Source organism: Xyrauchen texanus, chromosome 34 (genome assembly GCF_025860055.1).
Source record: "Xyrauchen texanus isolate HMW12.3.18 chromosome 34, RBS_HiC_50CHRs, whole genome shotgun sequence".
NCBI lineage: Eukaryota > Metazoa > Chordata > Actinopteri > Cypriniformes > Catostomidae > Xyrauchen > Xyrauchen texanus.
In genome coordinates this window covers 7,627,753-7,648,327 of record NC_068309.1, presented here as the reverse complement: position 1 = coordinate 7,648,327, position 20,575 = coordinate 7,627,753, and the positions used below count along the sequence as shown (strand labels likewise).

At 37.1% G+C, this 20,575-nt stretch overlaps 1 protein-coding gene across 1 annotated transcript in view; it reads left to right on the top strand.

Annotated features, from left to right (window-relative positions):
* Positions 1-20,093, top strand: part of LOC127627626 (olfactomedin-like protein 2A) — a 28,607-nt gene extending 8,514 nt beyond the window's left edge. Inside the window, exons 3-8 of the mRNA XM_052104087.1 lie at positions 3,705-3,812; positions 6,566-6,754; positions 8,176-8,428; positions 14,655-14,897; positions 17,123-17,308; positions 17,807-20,093. Coding sequence (XP_051960047.1) covers positions 3,705-3,812; positions 6,566-6,754; positions 8,176-8,428; positions 14,655-14,897; positions 17,123-17,308; positions 17,807-18,429 — 1,602 coding nt within the window. The 3' untranslated portion in view covers positions 18,430-20,093. The remainder of the gene's footprint in view (positions 1-3,704; positions 3,813-6,565; positions 6,755-8,175; positions 8,429-14,654; positions 14,898-17,122; positions 17,309-17,806) is intronic.
* Positions 20,094-20,575: the final 482 nt, after the last annotated feature.

Sequence of the window (20,575 nt, the reverse complement as noted above, 5' to 3'; positions counted from 1 at the left end):
GCGGATGACAGCCGCTCCTCTCCGGGCAAACCGGAGTCAAATCTCCGACCCCCAGTGGACAGAACGCCCCTCCGCTTTTCTGGCACGTTTGTTGAAAATAAAAAGAGTTTATATAACTCCAATGTATTTTCGATTGTGCTGTGAGGTTCTCAATAAAAGCACTTAATTTGATAAAAATAATACAATGTAGAACATTAATTGTTATACTTTTATTTGATTCAAGTTTTAATGAATTTATTTATTCAAACACCATTTCGATGATAAAATTGAAATAAACTGTTGATTTGCAAAAAATTTAAAAAGGATCGGATTCTGTATAAGCGAGTCCCAAAATAGAAGTATCGGTACTTGTACTCTGTCTCAAAAAATAAATAAATAAAAAATGGTAATGGGACATCTCTAACACAAACTGTATTTTTTATGAAAAATAGTAACCTAATCAAATTTATAAACTATACAACTGCTACAATTGTAATATGAACATGTATGATGAATATGATTTTGTATGAACCTACTACTACAAAAAAAAAAACAGTTACAACAGTTAGTGTTATGGTAAAATCCTGTTTTACGTCAGTCTTTCCATCAATATCTCTTCCTCATCAGTCTCTTCCCACATTACACATACACACACAGAGCCACATGAGAATCTTGCTGTTCAAGATTGGTGTTGTATTAATACACCTTTGAAAAGGCCTTAAAGGGATAGTTCACCAGTCATCAGTTACTCACCCTCATGTCTTCTTTTGTGTTCCACTGAAGAAAGAAAGTCATTTGATTTTGGAACATACATGAGGGTGAGTAAATGATGACAGAATTTCCATTTATGTGAGAATTATCCCTTTAATATCAGTTAGCAGCCTTTTGTAAGTAGTTAAACAGGATGTTTTAATACTTATACCCCAAACGGTTGCTGACTTTGTGCTGTTTAGCTCCAAACATGTGGCTCTGTTTTGAACTCACTGCAGTTTCTTCTGTTGATGCCATATGAGCCGTAAATCAAGACACAGCCAAGCTGCTAGCTACATGACTGAACACTCTGCAGCATGCATCAACAATAAGCATATGAGGAATTCTCACTATCATACAGAAAAAAAAAAGTGGAAAGTCATAGGCACTTAGTCTTTTTTCTCTACTGAAAAAAAACTTGAGCAGTATGACTAGGGCCATATGAATTCCACGATGCGGAGAATCCAGTCATAAAAACGGAATGAACTATTAAACACAGAATTTCACAGAATTTGACATATTAAGGATAAAATGGATGTATTAATGCTAAATGAATCTATAATTTCAACAAAATAAAAGCTCAATTTAACTAGATGTGTGAAATTGAAGAAACTGCAAAAGAAATATACAGTACTACTACGTTATAATAAAATGTAATATTCAATGTAGTTATAAATTATAATAATTATAATTATAATATATATATAATAAATAATATAATATAATTACATTATATTTAAGCAATATTTCTCAAGCAAAATTGCTGTTGTACTAAATACATTTTTCATAAATGCTTTCATTAACCCTTTAAGCTTGGATGGACCCATGAGAAAAAAGAAAAAATATCAAAATATTAATAAATACATTCTTGACCAACACAAAATATGTATCATTTTAAAGTATGGAACCTCTACTTCACAATGCATATAGGCATGATGACCCATACTGAACACAAGCTTTGAAATTGGCTGATAAATCAGAAGTGCTCCGTTTTGATAATGTTTTAACTATTTTGCACTGTACATATTATTTTAAGAAGTAAAACATCAAACTCATCAAATTGCCATGTGTCATATTTTGTTGGAAAATTCTCAAAGATTTAGAATACAACCAGCTTATTTGTTTTACTCACAGACAAAAATAAAGCAAGTATAGCTAAGTATATGTCTTTGACATTTATGTTTCATGTGAACAGATGTTGCTCATATGCCACATTTTTGCTTATAACTTCATGAAAAATAAACAGAACATAAAATATACGTAATATATATATATATATATATATATATATATATATATATATATATATATATATATATATATATATATGATAACGTTAGCTTTCCTGGATCAGATGACGTCATCAGAAATGATGTAGCGTCATGGAGCGCTAAACCAATTGGATAGGGTTCAGATTGGTGCAAAAGGTCATCCATATTTGGGCATAGAGACATGTGATTGGTGACTGTTACATATACACCACCAGACCATCAGGATATGGTGCCAAATACATCACACAGATTCAATGTTGACTCAAATGGCACAGAATGAAACTCATTCTCTGAAATATCATTACTAAAATCATGTCTACATGCTATGAAAACCTTAAGTCAAGTCAAGTGTTTTTTTATTCAAGTCATTATTATGTTTACATGTGTAATAAGTTCTTATGTACAATTATTATGTTTTATTTGTTTGGAGAGGCGTTTGGACAGTTGGAGACATTTTTGGATACTATGATAAATTATATTTGTAATTGCTTTGTCGTATCAACACAAAATTGTACTTAGTTACAGTTGGCATGATTGGGAACAAAATAAAAGCAGTTTTTTCTGATCCACCTTAATTACACCCTGAGATACATAATGTCAAATCAGAAAAATAAGAAACAAAAGTTTTTTTGTGATTTAGATTTTTGGTGATTCCTTAATTGTAGCTAAATCACAAAAAATCTAAATCACAAAAAAACTTTTGTTTCTTATTTTTCTGATTATTTTTATTCTTATTTTTTTTTTTATCTTATTTTTCCTAAGAAGGTTGAGAGTCTCAGAATTGATCATAATCTATATAATTAAAAAATGTAGAAGTTTTTTTTACGTAAAGAAAAAAGAAAAAAATGTAACAGTTTCATAGTATGATTTTCCAGGCTGGTTTATACTGGTACAGTAAATACTAAATAAATAAATCATAATAAATAAAGTTATCCAGCTATCAGTATAGATGTTTACATGCAGGTTGCAGGTGGTTTCTTTATTGCCACTAGGGACAATTAGCGTTTGCACACTAATTTCTTGTTCAAGTCCACAATTAATTCAAAATGATGTAGCATCTTCTAAACAAACTGCCAAATCAACTTTTAAGCAACAAGCAAACATTATTGCATACTGAAAATTATATGTAAATTTTCACTGAACACTAAATCTAGAATTTTTTTTGCTGTATAGGGTTCTTGAGTTGGTTAAATGGTTCTTTGGAGAATTTCAGATTACCGTATTGGTTCTAAATATCATATGATATGTTACAGAGGACAAGTGAATCATCTGTATACTGGTGCTTTAAAGAAGGCCTAAGAGGCCTGAATTATTTGAAGCACCAGCACATACACTAGGTTTTCTCAAGACTAAATGAGGTTGTTCATACAAAACATGTTCTTGCACTCTTGTTGTTCACAAAATATAATACAACACGTATGTCTCGTGACATGCTTTTAAAAATTAACATTCCTTTTAACCTGACATGTCCTCTAAAACACAGCGCTCCTGCACTAGAAGCTGCACAATGGTCAAAGGTATCCGTATAGCAAATATTTATGTAGAAAAACAGTACAGATGAGTGAATGTTTTTTTGTGTTTAATGTTTATGCTGCCTTAGAGAGCTTTAAAAGGTTCTCCTATGGCATATCAGTGTGTAAAACCTTATTTTTAAGATTGAAGAAACCATGTTTGAAAGTGAACTGACTCTTTCTTTGTGTGTAGCTGCAGTCCATGGTGGACCTTCTGGAGGGAACCCTCTTTAGTATGGACTTGCTTAAAGTTCATTCATACATTAACAAGGTGGTTTCACAAATGAACAGCCTGGAAGAGGTGAGTGTGTGTGTGTGTGTGTGTGTGTGTGTGTGTGTGTGTGTGTGTGTGTGTGTGTGTGTGTGTAGCGTGTATTTATCACTTTGTGGGGACCAAATGTCCCAATAAGGATAGTAAAACCCAAAATTTTTGACCTTGTGGGGACATTTTGTCGGTCCCCATGAGGAAAACAGCTTATAAATCATACTAAATTATGTTTTTTGAAAATGTAAAAATGCAGAATGTTTTCTGTGAGGGTTAGGTTTAGGGGATAGAATATAAAGTTTGTGCAGTATAAAAACCATTATGTCTATGGAAAGTCCCCATAAAACATGGAAACACAACATGTGTGTGTGTGTGTGTGTTTGTGTGTATGTGTGTGTGTGTGTGAAAAAGAGACTGTGGGTTTTATTATAGAGTGGTATATGGGAGTTTGAGCATGCATATGTGAGCATTAATGAGCCGTGGCTGGATTTAACTGGACTGGGGACATTCTGTGGTTACCCTCAATGCTCCAGTTAATATCCATTATAGTCAACCGCTCAGGTTTGGCTTGTGTGATGGGAAAATAATATGTGTGTTAAAGAGAGAAATGAAGAGAAAGTGGAAGTGTCCAAAGAAAAAAACAACAACAGTAATGTAATAGCCACACTAATCCACTCTGTTTTTATTTCCAATTAAATTTAGTTAATTATCAAATGAGCACTGCAAAAGATTTACAGCATGTACGTTGTGGCTCATTATCAAATACCTTAGTTGTTCTATAAGTATGTGTTATTTTTCTGGCTAAAGAACATCTACACAGAAGTACAATTGTACATAAGTTGAAATTTAGTTGTAAGGAAGAGTGGTTATACTGCATCTTGTAAAAGAGCAGAAGCAGCTTTGTAAGGCTTGGAGGAAGGCAGAGGAGCAGGAAAAGGAGGGCTTGAAGGTATAGTGGAATGGCATAAGGGCTAGATTAGCAGTCTTGAGGAGGGCACAGAGAACCTGGAGCATGAAAAAAGGAGCATGAAAGGTCAAAACTCATCAAGGATCCTTTTAAGTTAGCCAGAAACCTGCTGGAAGAAAAGAGGAGTGGGAAGCTGGTGATGGCAAAAGAGGAACTAGAAGACCACATGGAAAAGAAACATGGTGACCCCTACAAAGTCAACCCACTTGGCTCCCCTGGATATGTTCCACTGTCAGCCATTAGTGGAATTTGACATAGATCCGCCTTAAACAATCCAGGGCATCTTCAGCCTCAGGCCCGAATGGGATACAATTCAAGCTGTATAAGAAGCGCCCCATGGTTCTTAAACTGTTTTGGAGACGGTTGAGGGTTGCATGCAAGAAGCAGTGCATACCCGTGGAGTGGCGAAGGGTGGTGGCCATTTTCATACGCAAAGAGCAGGGATCCACCAACATTAGTCAGCTTAGGAGCATTGCTCTATTGAACATGGAGGGAAAGTTTTTCTTTTTGGTGGTAGCAAGGAGGATGTCTGACTACCTCCTGAAGAATGAATACATAGACACAAGCTGCCAGAAGGCAGACTTACCAGGTTTTCCTGGTTGCGTGGAACATGCATCTGTAATATGGGAGCCAGTCTGCCAAGAGAGATAAGAAAGATATCCACATAGTCTGGCTGGACTTGGCAAATGCCTATGGATCTGTTCCACACCAGTTTACTATGTACTGGAGTTTTCCATGTACCAGAGTGCATAATGAGCCTGGTAGACAGCTACTATGGGGACCAGAAGATATGTCATGCAACACAGGACTACACAACGCAATCTCTCCCATCCTGTTCATGGCTGCATTTGAGACCATCCGAATTGGTGCAAGACAAATGGTCAGAGGAATCGTGCACAAACTGGGGTGAGATTGCCAGCTCTGCACATTTATATGGATGATGTCACAAGCATCATCCAAACTGCTGCATGTACAAACCCGCTCTTGAAAAGGCTGGAAGAGCTATTGGCATAGGCCAGAATGAAAATTAAGCCATCAAAATTATGTAGTCTTTGTATTATACAGGGGGTGATGGACGATTGGATTTTGTTTGAGGTGGAGGGGAAAGAATCCCGATTGTGGCAGAGCAGCCTATTCAAAGTTTAGGGAGTGAATACACAGCAGATCGTTTCAGATAAACACATGGCAAAGTTGGTCCTGAAGTAACTGAAAGAGGGCCTGGATAAGATCTCCCAAGCAAATTCAAGGTTTGTTGTTACCAATTTACACTCTACCATCACATCAAATGTGTTCATTAAAAATCCCAGGGCACTTCTCATAAAGAGTAGGGGTGTAACCCCGGTGTCCTGGCCAAATTCCTCCCATTGGCCCTTATCTATCATGGCCTCCTAATAATCCCCAACCCTGAATTGTCTACATCACTGTACTATCTTCTCTCCACCAATAGCTGGTGTGTGGTGAGAGTACTGGCACACTATGGCTGCCGACACATCATCCAGGTGGATACTGCACACTGGTGGTGGTTGAGGAGCGTTCCCCTATACTATGTAAAGCACTTTGAGTGTTTAGAAAAGCACTAGCTATATACATTTAAGGAATTCTTATTTAGAGACATTGGCATTGTAGGAGCAGCTTGAAAAAAGTATTTGTAGGAATTGGCAGAGGAAGCTATGAAAGGGAGTTTCTGGCTATAGTTATTAAGGAGGGACAAAAAGTGGGGGGAAGTAAGAAAAGAAAGGGAACCTGGGTGATATGTGGTGAGGGCGGCAATAATTACAGCTACCTGTGCATCTGTTTAAAATACTGTGTATGTCTCATTTAGATGATTAAGATGAATCTCTCTCGGGAAAATGACTTTGTGAGAGACAGTGTGGCGACTCTGACCAATCAGATTCGCCAGTACGATAACCATTCTGACATCATGATGAGTATAAAGAAGGAACTTTCCAATCTGGGACTTCAGTTGCTAAAAAAAGACTCCACTCCCTCGGGTCCTAACAGCAAAGCACAGGTAAAGGTCATGATCTTCCAATTCTAACCCTGATGTTACAACTGGTGCAATGAAAACCCACATGTTCCCTCAATTGTTCTTAGTTTCAACAAAGAATCCTCTCTTTGTCTATATGCAATTTTCACTATACAGAGTTTTATGACTGGGTTATAATATGGTTCTTTGGAGATTAAAAGTTGTTTTATGTTTCATTTTTAGATTTCTGGGATTTTAAAAGTACCAGTGCATAGATGGGTTTCTAATGAATTAAAGAGCAAAACATTCTAAGAGGAACTTAAAAAGTTTCTCCTATGGTAACAGACTGCAAAACCCCTTTTGGTTCTAACTGGGACCTTTATTTTAAAGGAATGTTCCAGGTTCAATACAAGTTAAGCTCAGTCGACAGCATTGGTGGCATAATGTTGATTACCACAAAAATCATTTAGACTTGTCCTTCATTTATTAAAAAAAAGAAGCAAAAATTGCAGTTAAAATGAGGCACTTACAATGGAAGTGAATGGGGCCAATCTGTAAATGTTAAAACTCATAGTTTCTAAAGTTTAGATACAAGATGTAAATATTATATGTGTCCCTGTGTCCTGAATTAAATTACATGATTTTAATGTTACAAAATTGCTTACTAAACTTATCTGTGTAAAGTTATATCCAATATTACAACTCAGTTGTCATGATGACATAATGCTGGTAAACCCTGAAATCTGGTCAAATTATGTAACCCCGGTAAATCACTGATTTTATGCATTGACATATAATGTTTATGTATTGTTGCTATACTTTTGCAACAATGTGTATTTATTTAATGTTTATGGACTGGACACATTCACTTCCATTGTCAGTACCTTACTGTTACTGTGATATATATACATATACACATAGAGAGCGAGAGAGAGAGAGAGAGAGAGAGAGAGAGAGAGAGAATATATACATGTAAGGGGGTTAAGATGGGCAAGGAGAAGGCGAGAAGCGGCTTGTCAATATAAATAATAATTGAATGAAAACTAAAACCAAAACACACAAACATAACACACAAACATGACGGACATGCCGTAATCCTCTCTCTCTTGAACCGTCGTCACCGGCCGCCTTTATTCCTCGCGCGCCCCATCAGGCCGATTGGGGACCGCCGGGCGTGCAACATTCTAGCCCGGCCCCGCCCCCCTCCCCTCCACAATACAGTATATATTAATAAATGTGAGATAAGTGGAAATAGTTTTTTGTGGTAATAGACATAATGCCACAAATGCTGTTAATTAAGCTTAAATTGTTTTGAACCCTGAATTTGCCTTTTAGAGTGTGCAGTTCAATTTAACTCAGTCATGAATTTTTTTTTGTTATATTATGACACTCTCTGTATTCGATTTGTCAGGAGTTTAGAATAATATGTGAAGTGTTTGTTGAATTAGATTTGTTTTTGTGTGTAGGAAACAATAAGGACAAATATCAAAGATGCTTCCAAGATTCCAACAAAGAAACCAGAGAAAGCAAAGCCTTCACCTAAAACAGTGAAGGAGAAGCCAGCGAAACCAAAGAAAGAGACCACTAAACCCAGTAAACCAGATCAAACTGAACTGCCTGGCAAAACCAAACCATCACAGAACCAGCCAGGAGTCATCCGGGGCATCACATACTACAAAGTGACCTTAACTGATGAGTCGGGCAATCAGAACAGCAGAGGTGAGACATACACACAAACATTTTCCTTGTAATCTAAATGTAAGTCTCAGTTTATTTCAATTGTTCTGTCTCATTTTAACTTCTACAGATAAATCCTAACACCCAAGTGCTGACCATAAATTGATAAAAGTCAATTTTGTTCCTTTAGCATTTATTCCCAAAATAAGATATTTTCAGATTTAGCTAACTTCTGGGGAAATTTTTCATCAGTCTGTCTACAAAAGATTAGCTTGGTCAGAATTAGACACAAACAAGTCAAGTCAAGTCAAGTTGTTTTTATTGTCATTCAACCATATACATTTAGTACAGTACATAGCGAAATGAGACAACGTTCCTCCAGGACCATGGTGCTACATAAAACAATATTGGACAAACACAGAACCACATGAGACTACACAGACTAAATAACATTTCTACATGAAGTGCTCACGCAAACGTGTGCAAAAAGTACAGGACAGTACAATAATTACTAAAAGGAACAGGACAATAGCCACAGTGAGAGACCAGTACACATTTGTAATCGAGTAGTGCAAAAAAATGACACTTTCTAAAAATGCCAAATGTAAACATAACATACTATGAACTAGTGTTCTATGGACATAGCAGTTATTGAGGTAGCAGCCAGGTATAAAGTGACAATGAATTAAGTGCAACTCTGGACATGTGCAAAAGTTGGATGGTGTACAGGTGTGTGTGTGTCTGTGTGTCAGTCCAGTCTCTGAGTATTGAGGATTCTGATGGCTTGGGGAAGAAGCTGTTACACAGTCTGGCCGTGAGGGCCCGAATGCTTCGGTACCTCCTGCCAGACGGCAGGAGGGTGAAGAGTTTGTGTGTGATGGTCTTGGAGAAAATGACATCATCAATGCACTTGCTGATGTAGCTGATCACTGATGCTGTGTATTCCTCGAAGTTGGTAGAGTCGCCATATGTTGCTGCCTCCCTGAACATGTGCCAGTCAGTACACTCAAAACAGTCCTGAAGAGCAGAGATGGCTCCTTCTGGCGAGGTTTTCACCAGCTTCTGACGAGCAGTCTGTATGCTGGGATTAGCATAACAGAGATGTGGTCTAAGTAGCCGAGGTGGTGGGGCTGGTATGCACCTAGGAAGTTTGTGTAAACAAGATCTAGTGTGTTCGCCCCTCTCGTTGAAAAGTCCACATACTGATTGAATTTAGGGAGCACTGTCTTGAGATTTGCATGGTTGAAATCTCCGGCGACAATAAACAGTCCGTCAGGGTGAGCGTTCTGCAGTTCTCTAATAGCCCATACAGTTCACAGAGTGTTTTCTTAGCATTAGCACTGGGGGGAATGTAAACTCCGGTTATAATGACAGTGGTGAATTCCTGTGGTAAATAAAAATGTCTGCATCTAACAGTCACAAGCTCCACCAGCGATGAGCAGTAGCTAGAGACTAGCATAGAGTTCTTGCACCATTCCACCACTGCGAGTCTTACCGCACAGAGCTGCATTTCTGTCGGCACGAAACGTGGCGAGCCCGTCTAGCTGAAAGGCGCCGTCCGTATCTCTGTCGATGAGCCACGTCTCCGTGAAAACAAAGACGCAGCAGTCTCTAAACTCAGGCTAGGGTTTGTTATTAGCCTAGCATGGGCACCCGCCCTCTTGCCGTGCTTCTGCTTTCTCACACACCGCTTAGGACATCCCCTCCCCCAGCCACCGGCATCAGGCGACGCCGAGGAATGGAGGCCTGGTCTCCGCAGCAAGCCGAGGTCGCGTAGCTTCTCCTGCAGAATATCATGCAGCTTGGTTGTTGCATGAATCTTATATTTGAGCAGTGTCTGGCGATGGTAAACATGAACACTGGTTGCTCCAATGTGCATGTGCTGTAAAAGTCGGGCTAAGAAACAAAAATAGCAACAAAAATAGCACCATTTTGGATCCAGAGTGGCCGATGAGTGCTACCGCACCGCCATCTTGGACCAGAAAGTGAAAAACAAACATTCTTATAGGGACAGAACTGTTTTCTTTTGTTTACCATAGAAGCACAGCTGTTTGTATCCAAGCCAATCCAGACAAACTCACACATATTGCTGAATGCACTCTTCTCTTTCTCTTCAACATTGATACAGACCCACATAAACCTACACACATAACCTAAAATACTAATACAGAGACAAACATTTTTTACAGTATTGTCTTATAATGAAAAATACTGAGAGTCAGTGTGCTAAAAACATATCTAATATGGAAACAGTCTGGTATAATACTATAAAACATTTGCAAACACCTGCACTTATATAATGATGTGTCAGTAGAATTTTTCCATGTTAAGTAAGTGTAGAATAAAATGCAAAACGTCGTCTGTATCACATTACTCTCAACCACACTAACATGGAGATAGAGACCAGGAATTCCCATTTCCCTCGCCACACATAAATCTGCAGATGTACTAATGAAAAATGAAATATTAAACACACACACACACACACACACACACACACACACACACACACACACACACACACACATACACACTTGTTAGTGTGGTTATCCTAATAAGGACTCTCCATAGACATAATTATTTTTATACTGTAGATTCTATCCCCTACCCCTAAACCTAACCCTCACAAAAACTTTTCTGCATTTTTACATTTTCAAAAGAAAATTGTTTAGTATGTTTTTTTAAGCAATTTGAATTATGGGGACACTAAAAAAAGTCCTCATAAACCACATTTATAGCATAATACCCTTGTAATTACCAGTTACAACAAAAACGTCATTGTAAACCACCCAAACCCACACACACACACACACACACACACACACAATGAAGTGCACAAGCTCAAACATGCACTAGAGTTTCAGCCAAGTGTCTAACACACACACACACACACACACACACACACACACACACACACACACACACACACACACACACACACACACACACACACACACACAATGAAGTGCACAAGCACAAACATGCACTAGAGCTTCAGCCAAGTTTCTAACACACACACACACACACACACACACACATGCATTGCTCTGGGGACTTGAAAGAGTTTGTCTCAGATGTTTCTCCTAAAATTGCTTAGGAGAAATAACATTAGACACAAATTAGGCAAAAGCTGACATACAGCGAGAGTAGAGCTATAAAATGAATGTAATACCCATCCCTTGTTTATTTTAAAAAGAAAAAAGAAAAAGAAAAAAGCTGTGGTTACAGTGAGGCACTTACAATAGAAGTGAATGAGGCCGCTCTATAAACAATAAAATACTCACTGTTTCAAAAGCTTAGCCACAAGACATAAACATTAATTATGTTAACATGATTTTAGTCTGATAAAAGAATTTAAAGGGTTTACTGGTGTTGCGTCGTCATGGCAGCAATGTTGAATTGTTGGATAAAACTTTACACTGATTAGGTCAGTAAGCAATTTTATCACTCTAATTAATGCTAACACAAATAATGTTTAAATCTTGTGCCGGAAACGGTGTGTATTTTAATATTTATGGACTGGCCCATTCACTTCCATTGTAAGTGACTTTTCTGTAACCTCAATTTGGATTTATTCGTTTATAAACGAGGGATAGATTGAAAATAGTTATTTGGTGAACAACAATATGCCACAAATGCTGTCGATTGCTGTCGACCATTCCTTTGTATACAGTATCTCTCTTGCTCACGTGAACACACAACGTGCAATCATGTAGACTTATCATATTCAAAACAGCTACAATAAACATCTCTTCTTTTCAACACACATTAACATACACACACATCTCTTAGAAATAAGAGATACGATCTCAGGATCTTAGGACTGGATGATCCAGCACTCATTAAAGTTTAGAGGATACCGGTGTAAGATGCCAGCATCCTGGCCAAAGAGAGCCTTTAGAGTCTAAAATGACTGCCAACATACACAAACGAATTAGTTTCACTTTCTGAAGTACCCTTGACATTCATATCAGCTTTAGTACTTCCACAAATCCTTTCATTGTGTTTCCTTTTCCGTCAGACTCTTTTTTTAGACAGTGTTAGATATGATCCTCTTGCTTGACGGTCTGCATGGCTACTTCCCAGTTGCTTAACAGTGTGTGTGATTATGGCAGCAAAGACAGCCACCACAATCAATGCAATCTTTGGTCAAATAGGATATAATATAATCTGATCTAATTTTATCTCATCCAAGCGTAACCTTAACACTGCATAGCAATGCATAATTTGGTATTGACTATTTAAACGTAGGTTACATCTGTACACCTACTTATTCATGCGATTATCAGCCAATCGTGTGGCAGCAGTACAATTCATAAAACCATGCAGATATGGCCCTTCAGTTAATGTTCATATCAACCATCAGAATGGGAAAAAATCTAATCTCACTGATTTCGAACGTGGCATGATTGTTGGTGCTAGGTGGGCTGATTTGATTTGACTGCTGATCTCCTGGGATTTTCACACACAACAGTCTCTAGAATTTACTCAGAATGGTGCCAAAAAAACAAAACAAAAAAAAAAACATCCAGTGATAACATTTTTGTAAGATGTGCATGTTAGTACAGTGCTCAAAATAAATGCCACTAGAGCACATCTTCAAAACCATTGGACTTTGTCAAAGTGTTATTTATTTATTTATTTTTATTTATTAAAGTATAAAAAAAATCAATTTTTATTTTTAAATGCTTTTTATTTTTTTCAAAATATTTTTAACCATACACTTCAGGCCACAATCACACTAATCTGTTTTTGTTTGAAAAAGTGTTTTTTCTTTGACGATAAAAGAATATCGTCATCTTTTATCAAAACACGCGGTAATAGAGAGTGTTTCTTTCTAAATGCTCTGTTTTCAGATAAGGAAAACGTCTTTTCAGTGATGATTAATGGCAAAAATGTAACAAACTTAGATTTGACAGAATTTTGTATATATTATTTATATACAGTATATATATATATATATATATATATATATATATACATACATATTATATTATTATTATTATTATTACTTTATACGCTCTTCAAATTTCTGGTCATGTCATGTTAAATTATTTGCATCCAATTTTTCTGTCCACTAAAATATTCATAGAACGAAATATTTTCAACATTTCATCAGCTGATTGATTGACACCCGGGTACACAATAGTACAACATATTCAACAAACTGTATCTGTCTGAACATGAACATGGCATCTGCTTTGACTAAAGTCTATTTTCTACTGCACTTAACTTTGTTAGCGTGTCTTGGCTATAGGACTGGATTCGTTTGAATGGTTTAAGATAATGTACAACAGAGCTGGAATCCTAATTCAGTATGATCTGTCCTGACAAGAATGCAAAGCTAAAACAAAAGCCACTGAACCATGCATAGGTCACGAATGTAAATGTGTAAAAAAACATAAAGTATATTTCTATTAAATGGGGGTTGTTTTCATCGTCAAATGTCTGACTCAAGGGTCCCACCCTGTGATCTAATGTAACATAATCTAATCCATTCTCTCATTAAATATAGATTTCCCGCAATCCCTTACCATCCTAACAGGTGCACTGGACTGCCACAATAAAAGTGACAAATCGTAGTGATATGAGCCTACCATGAAAATGGTGGTTGCAAGCCGGGAGTATACAAATGCTTGGAGCGCAATCTACCCAATTAAACACAAAATAAATAAACTGAAAATAACATTCACAGAAACAGCTGTTTCCAGGAAAACATACTGCAGCACGTGTTCAGAAACAAGGCTTTTACATTCTTTTTTTTTTTTTCCTAACGTCAGACTACACACCCAAGAAATCTGATCTTTTTATTGTTTTGGATGTACGGTAAGACATTTTATCATGTAAGTGTGGTTAATTTTTTATTGTTTTATAAAAGGTTGTATCAATAGTGTAGCTGTATATTTAAAAGAGTTGACAATGCTTTTTTTTTTTTGCATTACGGTAAAAGAATTACAATATTTCCATAGACCTTACTGTGTGTACTCATATAGAACAGGTATGGTGAATAAATGCCTGCACTTGACTAGAATTTGTCTGTCAACTAATCCTTTCAGCATTCACAAACTTAATTTATATTAGCACTGTTCCAAAAACTAGTGAGCTGCCTTGCTGTTACTGTCTAAATAGGAAGCTGCCTTGTAAGGCAGCGACCTGGCCATCATGGAAACTCATAATTGCCTCAATTAAGCAGAATCTCCATGTGCCATACAAACAGTGTCTCTGATATGAACGTGTTGTTTTAAATCTCTCTCTCTTTCTCTGTCAGGTGAAGAAAAGCCTGATGAAATCGACACGTTGCTGGAGGTAGAGGAAAGTACCACACCTGTGGTCACCACAGCAACAGAGACTACCATGGCAACCATACCCACAACAACAACAACCACTGCTCCCACAACAACAACAACAACCCAGAGCACAACAACTAGCAGAACAATATATAGAGAGGAGCGACCGGCCCCAACTATTGCACTAGTGCTGGATAATACAAGCAATAACACATACATTGCAGGTGCAGAATGCAATAACACAATACCAATAGAGTAGCACAATAAGACACATTATGGATATGAATTTGTACATACAAAGTTATAGTGATTCTATCATGGTTAGGTGTTGTTTGGCATGACAGTAAGCAGTGGTAAAATCACTGTTAATGATGACAGTGAGTGACTTCTATAAAATGGCGGTAACTGCAATATTATAAATACACCCATGTTCAATAAACAGTTTCATTTGTAAATAATAATGATCACACTAAACAACTTACGACAAGTAATTAAGATTATTACAATAATAGGTGATATTGTAGATAGTCAAGTTAAGTCAAGTCATATTTATTTGTATAGCGATTTTCAAAACACACATTGTTTCAAAGCAGCTTTACAGGAAATTAAAACTGTAATATCTATCTATCAAGTCGTAGAGTCATCATTGTGCAATTTTATTAAATATGATCGTAAATTGAGTATAAAAATAAATAATTAAATAATAATTGTATTTGTAACCCCAGTGAGCAAGCTGAATGCGACTGTGGCAAAGAACACAAAACTTCAAAAGATATTGGCTAATGGAGAAAAATAACCTTGGAAGAAACCAGGCTCACTGTGGGGCCAGTTCCGCTCTGGCTAACCAGAATGAATATAATGCCAATATTAGTGATTTGTATGTAAGTGTTAAGGATCAATGAGGTGCATCGCAGTTCAACCGGCAAGTAATTTTGGTGAAATTCGGTGGGGTCCATCCAAAATCCAAGGTTCAGACAGTGGCATATGAAGTATCCAATGTCTTACAGTTGGAGTTGGCATCAGTACATCCTAAAAGACTGAAGTTATGTCTGTCTAGTACCAGCTGTAATTTGTCGTGATCACTCAGCAACACATAGCAGTGGAGTCCGACACCAAGCAGGAACGGTGCTGGATCTGGCCAGCTCTGGGAACCTCAGGAAATAAATCCAGAGGTTGACACATGGAAACAAATAGAATAATATTAGCATAGATTAATGTATTGCAGAGTTATAAATTATGAGAAATGTTTCTGAGAAATATTTCTGGTTCCAGAATTGTGAACCAGAAATATTTACAGAAACTAAATTGTGAGTTGAAGGATAAATTAGCTGTATGCCTGGCTAAATAGATGAGTCTTTAGTCTAGACTTAAACTGAGTGAGTGTGTCTGCATCCCGAACAGTGTTAGGGAGACTATTCCATAGTTTAGGAGCCAAATAGGAAAAGGATCCTTTTGTGGATTTTGAACATGTTGGAATATAGAGTGGTAGAAGGTCACTTAAGTACTGTGGAGCTAGACCATTTCAATGCTTTGTATACAGTTAACAGAATTTTAAAATGAATATGAAATTTAACAGGTAGCCAAATGGGGCTAATATGATCATATTTCTTGGTTTTAGTCAGCATTCTGACAGCTGCATTTTGAACCAATTGATGTTTATTTATTGATATGTGAGATAGGGGAGACTGGGGCTAGTTGTCACATGGGTGATATCTCATTAATGATAAAAAAGATAACAGTCCAATTGTTCAAATGTGTGCTTTCTCTAGCAGAGGTTTTGTATCTTATTTTTATTCTAGCTCTTGGCTAAACAAGTGAACATAATCAAATCACACTGGTATACATTCATTATACATACAGGCAAGGGTCAATTATATTATGCCGGCAGATTTTTACTGAAAGATTTAGATGTGTTCTAAGGAGAAAGGTATTTTTCATAAAAGTCAGGTTGGGGCACGTTGTCACATTTTTATCAGGGCAGGTTGTCCCATGTGTTTTCAATGTAATACATGTATAATGTATAATTTATCAATTGCAATATTTGTTGGCCAAAACAATGTTTTGATATATTTTATATATTTCCCTGCTATTGGAGCAAGTTGTCACAAAAGCTATACATGTGCTAAGTGAACTGTATCTTTTTTATCCCTACAATAATGGTGAAAATGTACAAGGTATGTGGCTATCCAGAAATAAATGAAAACATAAACTGATAAATATTCACTGGAGTATGACAACTAGCCCCAGTGCCCCTTTTATAGACTTGCACCATTCAAATAGATATTAATTGATATGCGGTCACATGTGTGCATATATTTTGCAACTTTACAAAAACCTTGAACATGGCTTATCCTATCAGATATCTGAGTCAGTTCTATAATATCTGTTCTATAATTAGGGATAAACTAGTGTGACTGCTGTTAAGCTGAAGTTAATGTTTTATTGGCAGTGAAAGAGCAGAGCTGTGAAGGGACACTGGCTTCGGTAGATCTGCCGGTCAAACAGCACAGTTATGGCAGAAACGAGGGGGCGTGGATGAAGGATCCCGTCGCCAAGGATTCCAAGATTTATGTCACCAACTATTACTATGGCAACAACCTTGTGGAATTCCGGAACTTGGACAACTTCAAACAGGGTGTGTATCATAGTTCTGCTCTTTGGAGACATATACACAAACAGTATTTCCCCATGAGCCATAAGGCATGCAGCTCCATGAGCAAATTAATGTTGCACTTATTTATTGACCACAGCTGTCATACTGAAACTCAATGATGAAACAAGAGGATTGGTAGAACAGACAGGAGATAGATAGATAGATAGATAGATAGATAGATAGATAGATAGATAGATAGATAGATAGATAGATAGATAGATAGATAGATAGATAGATAGATAGATAGATAGATAGATAGATAGATAGATAGAGACAGACAGACAGACAGACAGACAGACAGACAGACAGACAGACAGACATTGAGACTGTATATAGATAGATACCTAGATAGCCAGACAGACAGACACAAGAGACTGTGTATAGATAGATACCTATATAGACAGACAGACAGACAGATAGAAAAATAGAGAGGACAAATATAGCAATGTTTTACCTAATTTTCTCGATGATTTCCTGCAGGTCGCTGGAGTAATCTGTACAAGCTCCCCTACAATTGGATAGGAACAGGTCATGTTGTGTACAGAGGAGGGTTTTACTATAACCGTGCCTTCACTAAGAACATTATTAAATATGATCTCAAGCAACGATACGTAGCAGCCTGGTCTCAACTGCATGATGTGGTCTATGAAGACACCACACCTTGGAAATGGAAAGGCCATTCTGATATTGACTTTGCTGTAGATGAGAGCGGTCTTTGGGTCATTTACCCATCTGTTGACTACGACTACATTCAGGCTGAGGTCATTGTAGTCAGTAAACTAGATGCTAACGACCTGTCGGTCAAAAAAGAGACAACATGGAGGACGAGACTGAGGCGAAATACGTTCGGGAACTGCTTCATAGTATGTGGTGTCCTATATGCAGTGGATGTTTACAATAAGAGGGAAGGGGAGGTTTCATACGCATACGATACGCTTACGGGGGCTGAGGCATCTCCACGGTTACTTTTTATTAATGAATATGGGTTAACAACACAAGTTGATTACAACCCTAAGGAGAAGGTTCTGTATGCTTGGGACAATGGGCACCAACTCACCTACAACATCAATTTCATAGAGCAAGAAGAGAAATTTACTTACTAAGATGACATTTCTTGAGGTTATATAAAGACAAAGGCATTACATAAAACTCAGTAGTTGAGTGCAGCTCTAAAGTTCTAGAATTCACTGCCAGTTCTAGAACTCAAACAAATGGAATGCCCCTTTCACACATTTTGAGTCAACATTCTGCAATGCATTGAAGTCAGGCTACAGCATTACCCCTGGTGCCTTGTTAAGGTCAACTGTTGTAATGTGACACTCAAAGTTTAAACGATTTTAACTTTGCCCATGTTTGTCACTGAACTTTCAAAGCACAGCCAAAACACAAAAAGTTCAAACTGTTTACATTTTGACCCAATTTGCAGCTATCCATTTCGAAATGCATCCAAGGATTACCAGACAATTCGCATGACATATTGTCACAATGTCAAAGGTATAGCTTTTCAAACGTTGAGTTACTTGTTGAGTAGTGTGATAAATCCTTGATGCGTTTTGTTTGAAAGGGCATAAAAGACCCCATGCCATTACTTACGGGCCAACATAGTCTTGTAATAATTCGTACAAGATGGCGAAATTGTAAGATATTGTATGAATTGACTTCAGTAACGCCACTCCCTATTAGCAGACTAAGCAGTCTGTGTAGGGCACCAACTCCCTAGGAGGGCACCATCTTACCCTTGGAGGGCACTAGAAAGTCCACTGGCTGGCTGGCTGGCTGGCTGGCTGGCTGGCTGGCTGCCCCCGCCCATCCCGGTCAGCCGCTTCACGCTCATATGATGTGAACCACCCCCTGTCCACCTGGAACTCTCCATAGGGCATATACCCCCAACAAAATTTCAAATCAATATACATAAATATATACTATAAATATATATATATATATTAGCTAGCCTTCTATCCAACATTTTTAAGATGGGAAATATCAGTGGACAGGTTTGGTTTCTCATTCCATATTTATTTATGCAGAACAAATGACTGAGGGGTCTTTATAACCTGTAACACGCTTCCTTCGTATCGTTCCAAACCCTAATGTTTTCTTTCTTTACGGAAACTGCATCCTTGCCATGAGTTGCCCAAGCAGTTTAAGAGTTTTTTGACTGCTTCCTCTGATGCATCTGCTCCCCTCTAGTATCTCTGGAAATAATAAATGTTTGTTGTAATCACTTACAAAGCCACAGCAATAAAGTAACACAAGTATGCTTCATGTACCTGATATAAACATAACAAGCATTCAAGACACACCTGCAGAAATATTGTCTGCTTTCGTCTCAAAAATGTTCCAGAACATTGTTTCCTTGCGTTTTAGCCAATAAAGCCTCAGTGGACTGGTAAAGCATGACATCACAAAGGAGAAAGAATGTTTTTTCTGCTAATGAGAGGGCATGATTATGTTTGGGATGTCTCTGTAATGTCTGGGCAGGGTTATGTATAGAATGTTTATAACAAACAGTAAGGGTCATGCAAGAAAAACCTCTGTAATGCATGGGTAGAGGTAAGTACGTAATGTATAAACAGTTCAACTGTGTTTAGAATATTGTTGTTATTGTTATAAAATAGTTTTTTGTCTGTGTGCTCAATGTAAATAGTGGGATATTTGTATTTTGTTTTGAGTATTGGGTTTTAAAAATACAATGTTCCCAAGAGGAAGAGATTTTTCGTACTCTGTTAATGCATCATGTCTGATTTTAATAAACTTTAATTTGATTTGGTTACATGTTTAATGTGTGTTTGGTATTGTGAAATCTTTGTACAGTGCACATGGGCAATTTTAGGAACTTGCTTAAATTTGATTGTTGACATAATTTTTTTTTTTTTAAATAATAATAATAATATATATATATATATATATATATATATATATATATATATATATATATATATATATATATATTATACACAGTATTTACCGGTTAAAAAGAAAAAATCCCATGTTTTCTATTTGGTCTGAGACTTTTGGACACCACTGCACTTCTAGAAAGATATTCAAAAGACTTCTGAAATGGAAGTGGGAACAATTTTTGGTTTTCGGGAGTGTGTGAATGATTGCGTTCTGAAACTGTCTTGCATTATGAAACAGTCAAAGTTCTGTGATGTATTTTTTGGAGTGTGATGTGAGTCCTTTTTGCTCCAGTAGTCAGTATTGTCTGTAGATGATTGGTCAGATAATGTGCATTTGTTTTGTCATTGT